The sequence below is a fragment of the Porites lutea genome, chromosome 3, assembly GCF_958299795.1.
Source record: "Porites lutea chromosome 3, jaPorLute2.1, whole genome shotgun sequence".
NCBI lineage: Eukaryota > Metazoa > Cnidaria > Anthozoa > Scleractinia > Poritidae > Porites > Porites lutea.
In genome coordinates, this window is record NC_133203.1 from 13952052 (window position 1) to 13962914 (window position 10863).

A 10863-nucleotide genomic window follows, 5' to 3' on the forward strand; every position below is an offset into this window, starting at 1 on the left:
GTGCCCCTGAGATTGCTCGTAAACGAATCAAGAGCTGACGGAGGGGGGAGGGGGAGCACGCACCGTACACCCACCCATCGATAGCTTGGTCACAGGCTAAACTTGGTATTTTTTTTTCTTAGCCTGCATAACTGGCGTTTTTCTTTTCCGCGTCTTTCAGACGAGCGAAGGCAATTGTGAAGCGAGCAAGGAGCGCCAGACACGCGCGTGTCTGGCGCTCCTCGCTCGCTTCCCGCTTGCCAGTAAAACGCGAAAAAATAACGCCTGTTATGCAGGCTATTTTATTTTTTTTAAAGCCCCCAATTTCTAAAATTACAAGGGATAGGTAGGGATCAGCTTCATGGCCAGGCCCGCCCTTCTGACGTCAGTGTCACGCAAGTCAACTACGCAGTCAGATTGTCGTCACGAGACCAGCGTTGCCTGACGACTTAACGGCTGCGCAGGAGAATTCAGGTACAGGTTCATGTAGAAGATCAAGATGCATAAACATTTACACAGGGAAAAGTATAGGAATAGTTCCCTATCACCACTCGAGAAGTCCTGAGCTACTGACATAAAAAGGGTTGAATATTGATAGAAGCGCCAATGGACAATGAAATGAGGTGAGTTTATGCATGACCTTAAAATAGAATATCAAGATATTAACATGAAGAGATAATACACATAATAATAGTCTCAGTTGCTGAAACCAACCGAGCGGTGAAACTACGCGAGTTCATTCACCAAACGACCCTGTTAGCCGGGAATCGTTCCTCCATGTTTGATTCTTAGAACCAGTTGAAAGGTGACAAACGTTGATCTCCGTATCTTATATTGGAAATATTAAAACAACCGATATTTGCGTTCTTTCCTGACTGTGTTTGTTATAGGCCCTTTTTTTTTGCAGTCTAAAATACTAGTTCTATTCCCTTCGAAGTTTATTTTTATCAATGTAAACCACAACGGCCACACTAGCCTGTGAATAGCTCTCCGGAGAGTAAAGGGGTGAGGTTAGTCCTACTCATAGTTCAAAGTACACCACAAAGCTTGCACATTTGTTGTCTCAATGCTGAGTGCTCTAGCCGGCATTAGCGACAGTTTGCCACTTTTTCAATATTCTTCTCTTGATCTGACACCCACAACAACCTGATGACCGATGAAAGATTTTGGCGATTCTAGTGTTTCATCTTTTTTCAGTGGCCATTCTTTCAGGGCCAATAGTTTGTTTGTGGGAAATTTATCTTTCACAGGCTTTTTCTATGTTTGTTTACATTCCACACTAATTTTGGCTTCATGATGCTGATTGGCAAAAATTTGGTAGCTCAGTCGTCAGGGAGCCACATGGGGCACTGGAGGCAGAATTTACATCCTTGAGTCTTGACTGCAAAAGTGTTCTCCAGAGAGCTTGCTCGCAGGCTAAAGCTACCCTGTAATCTACATGTAGTCCCTAGATCTCACTGATCTGAGGCTACCCTGTAGTCTAGTGCCCAGATCTCACTGTTACACCCCAGTAAACAGAGCATGGAACTGATCAACTTGGCATTTGATCTTGGATCAGTTTCACCACTTGCTCCTCCTGGGACAGAGGTTCAAAATAAATAAAAAAAATCTACGGCTAAGCTAATTATTAAAGTGAAAGTATCTAGAGAAGAGAGAGGCAAGCTTAGTCTCCCTTATAGCCGTTTTTGTTGTGTCATGCAATGCTCATTCTTCCTCCTCCTTTTTGTGGAGGAGCATTGTGTGACAAGATAAAAGAAAAACTGTTGTGCAGGAGACTAGGGCAAGTTCAATCAATCAATCAACAAAAGCTGATTTCCAGGTGGGGCATAGGCAAACATTCACTACAAACAAAAAGAATTCAGTATGGTGTTCGCAAAAGTTTCAAAATTTCAGAGAAAAATTTATTGTGTAAAAACGTATACAATTTAGCTAGTTTTACAATATAATTGTGTTGGTGGGAATTTTGAAGAGTAATTAGTATAGATTTAAAATATACACACATACAAATTAATGAATCAGAGCGATTCAGCAGAAGGCAAAGAGGGCAAGTTTGCTTTTAAAAGCGATTGTGCTGTTTTTGCCTCATAAAAGCTAGATTACTCCAGAGCATTGCACCACTATCCTTAAAACTACGTTTGGGGAAATTAGTCTTTGTCCTTGGAAGAGTAGTTCAGTTTCAAGATTCCCAAGATTATAGTTGATGTTAGTATAATCACTGAGTTTTAAAATGGAGGCTCTCAAATCGGGGGCAGATTGATCATTGAGGATTTTGTACATTAAGGGTAGCCTTTATAGGTGAATGCCTGGTTTCAAGGTTTTTCCATAATTCAAGTTATCAAGCACATCTATACTGATCTAATGTCATATGAAGCACTAGTAGTGACCCTACTTGCACAGTTTTGAATTTTTGGCAATTATCTTTCAGTAGCTTTCCACAAGTATCCCATAAGGAGGAACAATAATCAAAGTAAGGTTATAAAGGGGAATTGAAAAAGGTTACCAGGGTGCAAATTAAGCGGGACAAAAGGTTTAATTCTTCTTAGAGCTCCTATACCAGTGCATGCCTTCTTACATATATACTCAATGTGAGTCTCAAAAGTAAGCTTTTCATCTAATAATACTCCCAAACATTTATTAGAGGTTACATGCAAAACAATATTATTGTCAATGGATATAGCATTAGCTAAATCTTTACATAGATTTATTATTTAAGTTATATGTCAACCCAATAAGCATTAACTTAGTTTTCAAAGGGTGCAATATTAATAATTGGAGCCTATTAACTGTCGGCCAATCATAAAGGTTTTCTAGATCAGAATTAATATTATTATCAAAAGCATTTGCGTTAGTACTAGAGGCAAAGATTTGTGTTTCGTCTGCATATAAACAGGGGGTTTTGAATGTGGTGTCCAGCATTCTGAGGGATATCAAATCTTAAATCCGTGCTGAACATAAAAAGCATTAAACGTTGAAGGTCATTATGATTTGACTATGCTGCAAGGTTCAAACGTAAGCAATTTCAGTTAAGGGGGACCTTTTTAGCCCTGAGGAGGGGGGGGGGGGTACTCCCTAGGATGGCCTGTCAGAGAAGCTACATATATGCCCAAGGGGGTACTTTCAGTTAGACTTTAAAAGTGTAGGGAAATTTGTTATCTAGGTACTTAAAAGGATCTTAAGCTTAAATATTTTGAACTGAGTGTAGCTTGTAGCTGAATCAATTTAATTCATCAAATGGTATATAAAACAACAAGAATACGCTCTGTTAGTAGGTTCGCGAAAGAGACAACATTTCCCAGTGAAAGGTACATAAAAGAGGTAACTTTTCTATCAACAAAGTTATACAAAAGGCTCAGGATTGAACCTTGGGGCAGAGCCTGTAGGAATTATAGTTTAGTAGCCCCTAACCCCCCAGCCTTCATACCCATACCCCCTTAAAAGCTATTGCTCTTTCCCCGAATAAGTGTCCATAATAATTACTATTGTAAAAACTTGGTTTACAGACCCAGACCAGCAAAAGAACAGGCCCAAGTAAATAAAAGACAAACAAAAAAAATGCTAACAAAGATGAATGCTAAGCGTTAATAGGCGCTCTAAAATACTGGATGGCCTGAAAGATATTGCAAGTTAGCGTTCTTCTACAGAAAGGTTCAAAAACTTTACATTTAAAAATGTATTTAGTGAAATACAAATCTCTTAGGGACAGGAGATGAAAGTTAATTCTTTTTTTAATTATTTAAGCCAAAATACCACACTGGCACAGTGTGGCTGAGTGGTCAATGCCTTGCGCTCACAATCCAGTGGTCCTAGGTTCAAGTTCCTCTCTGACCACTTGCTGGGTTTGTTCTCGGTCATCTTAAGTTCAAATCCCCTGTGACACTTGTGTGTAAATAGCCACTGCTTGCCTCCTGCTGGTTGAGTTTTTTAAATCCTAACATTATGTTCCGTTTGGGTTATTTCTTGCTAATCGTTTAAGTGGGGTGCCTGTAAACTAGCTCGACAGTTTAAACACTGTGTGACTACTCTAACCGAGGCCACGTCGACAAAGTTGACGAGTCGGATTACAGGAAAGTAGCAGTACATTCCAAGAAAGTTGGTTGAGGGCCAAGCACCCCCTTCCCCCCCCCCCCCGCCCCCCTCTCTTCCCCCTTCCACCCCGAAAAAGGAGGATAATCGTATAACGGTTCAAATAGGAGTGGTAAGGATAAACACGTTGGAAATAGGAAAGTAACATGGAAGCATGACGTGTATGTTGTGCTTTAAAAAATGAGGTGGATTGATTCTGATAATAATGATGGTGATGGGCGAGTAATGACAATGATGAGAACAATGACCAATTAAATGGGAATGAAAACAATACATATGCGGTTGGGTTGATGATGATGATGTTAAGATTGAGTGCGTTACTTCACAAAGTAAAGGACATTGAGTTTTTAGCTCATTGAGCTGAAAGCAGTTGATTATTATGGCTTATCAATAATGTTACGAATGCTTAATTTTTTAAGTAGAATTAAAGAAAAAAAAAGAAAGAAAAAAGATTTTGCATCCCCACTTCCAGCCTTCGAAAATTTTTTACACTCCCTCCTTTTTCTTTAAAAAGAATTTTCAGTTTCCCTCTCAAAATTCTCTGCCCAATCAACCCCCCCCCCGCCCCCCACCTCCACCCTCGTGGTAAACACAACGAATGCAACTTAAAGACGATGTGAAAGGCTTTACTTGAGTAGGAGTGAAAGAGAGGGACGGAAGAGAAATAGCAAAAAATGAGGAATCCGTCGTAAATATTTGTTTTGGTTGTTTTCCCTCGTAAACAAAATTCCATATGATAGCTACCCTAAAATTTACGGTACCAGGATAATTTTCCTTTTATGTTTCCTTGTCGTTGAAATTTTAAGCTTCAAAAACCTAATCCAAAAAGGTTTATCAGTGTATAGCCTGCAGGCAGGTTCACTTGTGTGAGTTCAGGGAACATTTTGCTCACATGCTTTGCTTCTATCGGCTAGTATCTTGACACCCCGGAAGGGGCGAAATTCAAAAATCAATAGCCAGCGTGCAGGCTCATTTGTCCTCATTCCAATTTTCTCGCCTCGCGCTGGTGGCTCCGCCCTTTTCTGGCGCCAAAATTTTCCCCTTAACTCGCACAAGTGTGGCTGCTTGCAAGCCAGTTTATATATGGAGGTGTAAGCCAGTTGCTGCTTAATTTAGACATTCAGGTGCGGTTCTCTACAATAATTTACCCACATCAATAAAAGTAGCTACATTTTCCTTTTTTAAGAACTTTCTTAGACTTCATTTTAGCCATTAGTTTTCCTTATTATTGAATATACCCAGGTAACTTACGGTAGCCCACTTACTCGTTTTAATCTTGAACAAATTGTGATTTTTCTGAAGATATGTATTTTCCCTTGTATTCACTTGTTAAAATCCTTGTACATGATTTTTAAGTAATTCTTTATTTTGAAATTTTAATTTCATGTAGTCATAATTTACGCAGGGCCCCTTTTGATACCAGCCAGTGGCTGATAGGGCCCTGTCTAAATTAAGTTGACTTGACTTGTTTCAGAAGTCGATTAAATCACCTTAGAAAGGGTGGAATTCCAGGAACAAAAGAAGAGTTCAGACTCATGTATGAAGACTGGGCAATTGACTATGATAAGGTATGTATGCAAAACGTTTAGATACAGTAGGAACCCTGTAACTGGAACTCCCCGCTAACTGAAAATAAGTCTCATTTCCCTTGGATTTGACCCTGAGACTACGATAAATGATCGAGAGGTTTCTTAAGTATGAATTTGCCAGTTAAAGTTACCGATAAGAAATTAAACAACGTTTCCTCGTAAAAATGTCTGCTTATTATAAGTCTTTAAATCTATGAAACATGTATATGACGTCTTTTTTTCTGAGAGCCCGCTTGAAACGATCACCAAGACTCGTACTCAGTCGTTATTTATGTGTTTTTGCGGTGAACATGTGGGTTGAGGCGCGCGGAGACTCATGGGAACGGACAAATTAAAAAGTCTCCGCGCGCCTCAACCTAACCCCAATCTTCTCTCACCCCCAAAACACGTAAATAGCAACTGGGTACTAGTCTGACGAACTCCCGGATAATACAGTACATTATAGGATGTCCTCTTGGCGGTTTCGCATTAACCGGGTTCCACTGTAGTATACTCTACCAGTGACTAAAGTGACGTTTGTCTGCGTGCATTATCTTTCAGGAGATTTTGTGCGATTTCGCATACAAATTATGCAAGCCCATGACTGTTATGTTTGATGCAGCATTGAATACCTTCACAAAGAAAAGAAGGCAAGATATAAAAATTATCGACATAGCGGCTGGAACAGGTTTAATAGGTCTTGAGCTTCACAAAATGGGCTACACCAGTTTACACGCACTGGATAGTTCACAAAAAATGCTAAATGAAGCAAGAAAGAAGGGGATTTACACACAGTTCTTCTGCCTTCCAATCGACGATCAGCGGATTTTAGAGATAAACACAGGAGATTATGACGCTCTTATCTGTGTCAACGGGTTTGGAAATAATCACATTCTTCCTTCGGCTTTGGCAGAAATGTGTCGAATTGTTGTGAAAGGTAAACTGCTAGTTTATATTCATTGATATAATTAAGTACCACTTTAGGCATGGTAAAGTTATTGGTGCCATGCTGGCGTCGGAGAGCAAGGGACGGACTGACACAAGACAAACATAGCGCTCTGGCATATAAGTAATATTAATTTCCTTTGTTTGTCTTCTCTCAATGCGTCTCGCTCTTGCTCACGAGCTTGGTGGTTTTGTACCACGTGAATGACGAGCTGCAGAGAAGTTACTACGTTTACGAAAAACGGCAAAACGCATAGCTGACCACGTGCTCAAGTTTTCCCGCCTTTTTATTTTTCGTTGTCTGTCTTCAACGAAAAGAGTTTTTGTTTTCACGGACACAGTAGGGATCGTAATGAGGAAGTCCGAAAACTACATGCTTAATAATAAACACACTGCTGAGGGATACTGGTCTGGAAACGTTGGGGATCTTGAAAGTTGTACTAGAGATCGAGCCTGATGAGGTCAGTTTTTTCCCCGTCGTCTTCTAGGCGTCGACCGGAAGAAAGTAAGTAGGGGTCGTATGATTCAATATAATGCTGTTTTACTTCTAGCCTGCCTTGTAGCCGGCCCTCGCATCGTCTAAACCAGTTGTAAAGTCCGTCTGCAAATTAGTGCACCGGAGCAAGAAAAACCTCTGATTTTCAAGCTAACTCTAAGGTCACGTTTTATAATAATAATAATAATAATAATAATAATAATAATAATAATAATAATAATAATAATAATAATAATAATAATAAAAATAAGGTTCATGAAGGGACTACCCCAGGGGGACGCTTTGTGTCCTAGACTGTTTACACTGTGCCTGAACCCTGTTGCGTGGCGCCTGCGGGTAACAGAGGGATACCGGTTATCCAAGCCTATAGGAGTCAAAGTCACCGATCTCCTGTATATAGACGATCTCAAGGTTTTTGCTGCCTCCGAGAGCAAGCTGAACCGAGTGCTGAAACAGACTAGAGGAGCGATGCAGGACATCGGCCTCCACTGGAATCAGAAAAAGTGCTCAGTGGTACACGTGAAGAGGGGAGCCCAAGTGCTAGACGAGTCTGGTATGAGGATGGACGAGACAACTACCATCACGGCTCTTGGGGAAGGAAAACACTACAAATTCCTGGGGGTGCTAGAGAACGTTCGACAGGATGAACGGCTGGCCCTAGCTTGCGCGGCTAAAGAGTATCTACGCAGGATATCTATTATATGGTCCAGCCCCCTGTCTGATTGTAACCGTGTGCAGGCAACTAATCAGTATGCCTCCCGGTCCTGCGGTACCTAATGTGGACACAGCATTGGCCTCTATCAGAGTTAAGAGATGTGGACAGAACAGCTCGGAAGATCATAGTTGAGAACGGTGGCAAGCACCCAGCTAGCCTGACTTCTTTGTTATATCTACTGAGGGAGAAAGGGGGTAGAGGCCTGCGATCAGTCGAACACGAGTACAAGATCACTAAAATCAAATCGCTACTGAAATTGTATCAGAACCCGGACCAGACTGTGGAAGCAGTTAGAGAATTTGAAGAACACGCCATGGCATCAGGCCACCAGTCGCTCGTAAAGGAAGCAGCTAAGTACGCTGAAGAACTCAACATCACACTTCAGCTTGATACCCTAAATCCCGTGTGTGTTACAACAGAAGGAAAGGTGGTAACTGCAGCAAGAGCTGGGAATCTGTTGAAGCAATCTCAAGAGAAGCAGTTCTTGGAGATCGCTAAAGACAAAAAGTGGCAAGGAAAGTTATTCCGTATCAGATGGGAAGATGAGAGCCTAAGCATAACCAGCTGCTTTGCATGGTTAAAAGGTTGGGCTACATGCCCTACACATACCATCGCGGGCATGTATGAATTGTGTGAGCAGTTGTTACCTACGAAGCTCAACACAAAGGAGAAGACGCAAACCTCCACCGACGGCGAAGTTCTATGCAGGTTATGTGGGAAGGTAGCTGAGAGCGTTGCACATGTTCTGGCTGGATGTTCCTCCCTGGCACAAACCAAGTACCTATACAGGCATAATGCAGCTTTGAAGATTCTGTTTTTTGAGCTCCTGCGAGAGCATGGGTTAATGGAAGAGGTTCCACCATGGTACTCACCGGTGATGCCAAAACCAGCCTACCAGAACACCACGAGTGAGGCGTTTTGGGATATTCCCATCTATGCAGAGCACCACGAAGTTAGAGCAAATCGGATCGACGCGCGACTTGTCAGCCACGAGAGGAAAGAAGTCTGCACAATTGAAATGAGCTGCCCATGGATTGAGAGTAGAGCTAAGAAAGATGAGGAAAAGACACTCAAGTATGGGCTCATGATGTGGGAGCTGAAGCAGAGATACAATGGTTACAGGGTTGAACAGTACAACGTAATAATTGACGTACTGGGGGGTTACTCTAAACACCTAGAGAATTCGGTGAGGAAGCTCCTTGGAGCGAGAGCACGGAGCGTACTTGAGCGGATGCAGAAGTCGGTCATCTCAAACACTTTAAACATTGCCAGAACATTTAAGATAAATACTTAGTTAGGGCGCTATGGACTTCACTTTTTAGGTTTTTGTTTTTTCTCTAGAAATCTAGAAACACAAGCTTGCTGACGTTCTTACTTAGATTTTTTAGAACATTAGAGTTTGATATTATTATAAATGAGTTTTTGTAGAGATAGCGAAGGTTTTACAGAGTATCAGAATTTAATAATATTCTAAATTGGCTTTCTTAGTAGAGAGATTTATATCACTATGTATAAGCTTTTAGTAGAGATAGCGAAAGTTTTACAGAGTATCAGAATTTAATAATATTCTAAATTGGCTTTTTAAGTAGAGAGATTCATATCACTATGTATTTTAGGATTGTATTAGGTTTCGTATCGACCTTTTTTTACTTCTAAGTATAGCTTCTCAAGTGGTGCAGGTTACGCTATGCGCCCTATACTACTCATAATGTGGACAGCATTCCAAAGTTTCATACTGCGACATAATAATAATTTACCAATTTATATAGCGCGTATTTACATATTCTGATCAATAGCGCTTTACACTATATTTAAGAGAAAACGAAAATACATTACCGTGAGAATAAAATAAACTAAGTTACTAACTATAAAGATACTTCTTAAAAAGATAGGTTTTAAGTCGAGATTTAAAACTGTTAAGTGATGTTGCTTGACGAAGCTCCACAGGTAGGCCATTCCAGAGTTTCGGAGCTGCTGAGAATGATCTTGCTCCCAATGTTGTAAGGATCTCTCCCTTGGGATGGTCCAATAAGAGCTTACCAGTGGACCTAAGATGATATAATGAATTCGGTTTTATACTAATAAGATCGCTAAGATAAGTTGGCGCTAAGCCATAAAGACATTTGAAAGTCGAAAGTAAAATCTTATAGTCGATACGCAAAGAAATCGGTAGCCAGTGCAGCCCATAAAGCGCCGGTGTAATGTGAGAAAACTTTCCGATGCCAAGAATAAGGGCCTGTTTACATGGAGTGGGGGAACCCGGTCTAGTGGGGTTGGTTTCTTTTGTTTTCACGCTTTGGGGGACACAAAACAAAAGAAACCTACCCCACTAGACCGGGGTCCCCCACTCCATGTAAACAGGGTCTAAGTCTTGCTGCTGCTTTTGAGCACGCCGTAATTTAGCGATCGGCGCCTTTGGTAAGCCAAACAATAAACCATTACAATGGTCAAGACGGCTGGTTATAAAAGCGTAAACCAAAGTAATTAAAGAATCTCTCGACAGGTATTTCTTAATACGTCTCAAGTTATGTAAATGATAAAATGCCGCATTACAAGCCTTGTTTATACGATCCGTCATGCTTAAGTTGCTGTCAAACCACGATCCAAGGTTTTTAACACATGGGCTTGGACTGATACGATTATTGCGCACAGTAATCAAGTAATCAAGCCGTTGTCGTGTGCCGACCAACAAAACTCGTTTTTATCATCATTGATCATCAACCGATCTTGAATCATCCAATCTCCTCACCGCGTCAATGCACTTTTCCATAGCTTGTATAGCATCAGCTTGAGCAGTGTTACCGAGTGGTTTAAAAGTCAGATACAGTTGCGTATCATCTGCGAAACAATGAGCATCGGGTAGATAATGTTCCACGATCTTAAACAGCTTGGACGTATATATTAACACTATCACGAGCTCAATCTTTCTTGCCACGAGATATTAGTCGTGTTTGGCCTGTCAATACTTAATTCAGATCGGACTAATCAGAAACTGCTTACAAAACTAGCCAATTAGGCCGACATATGTACTTGCGACTCTGCGGGATTCCAACGCGATATTGTACACTAATTCGCAG

At 41.0% G+C, this 10863-nt stretch overlaps 2 protein-coding genes across 3 annotated transcripts in view; both read left to right on the forward strand.

Annotated features, from left to right (window-relative positions):
- The first annotated feature begins 466 nt into the window (after nt 1–466).
- LOC140930558 (methyltransferase-like protein 27) overlaps nt 467–10863 on the forward strand; it is a 14082-nt gene continuing 3685 nt past the window's right edge. The window contains exons 1-3 of one of the 2 annotated variants that reach the window (XM_073380279.1): nt 467–602; nt 5537–5630; nt 6192–6567. In XM_073380279.1, the coding sequence (XP_073236380.1) occupies nt 586–602; nt 5537–5630; nt 6192–6567 (487 nt within the window). In that variant the 5' untranslated portion in view covers nt 467–585. The remainder of the gene's footprint in view (nt 603–5536; nt 5631–6191; nt 6568–10863) is intronic. The other variant, XM_073380280.1, reaches the window with a different exon arrangement.
- Nucleotides 7841–9109, forward strand: LOC140930557 (uncharacterized). Its single transcript, XM_073380278.1, has one exon. The coding sequence runs from the start codon at nt 7848–7850 to the stop codon at nt 9078–9080; it is 1233 nt and encodes a 410-aa protein (XP_073236379.1). The 5' UTR covers nt 7841–7847; the 3' UTR covers nt 9081–9109.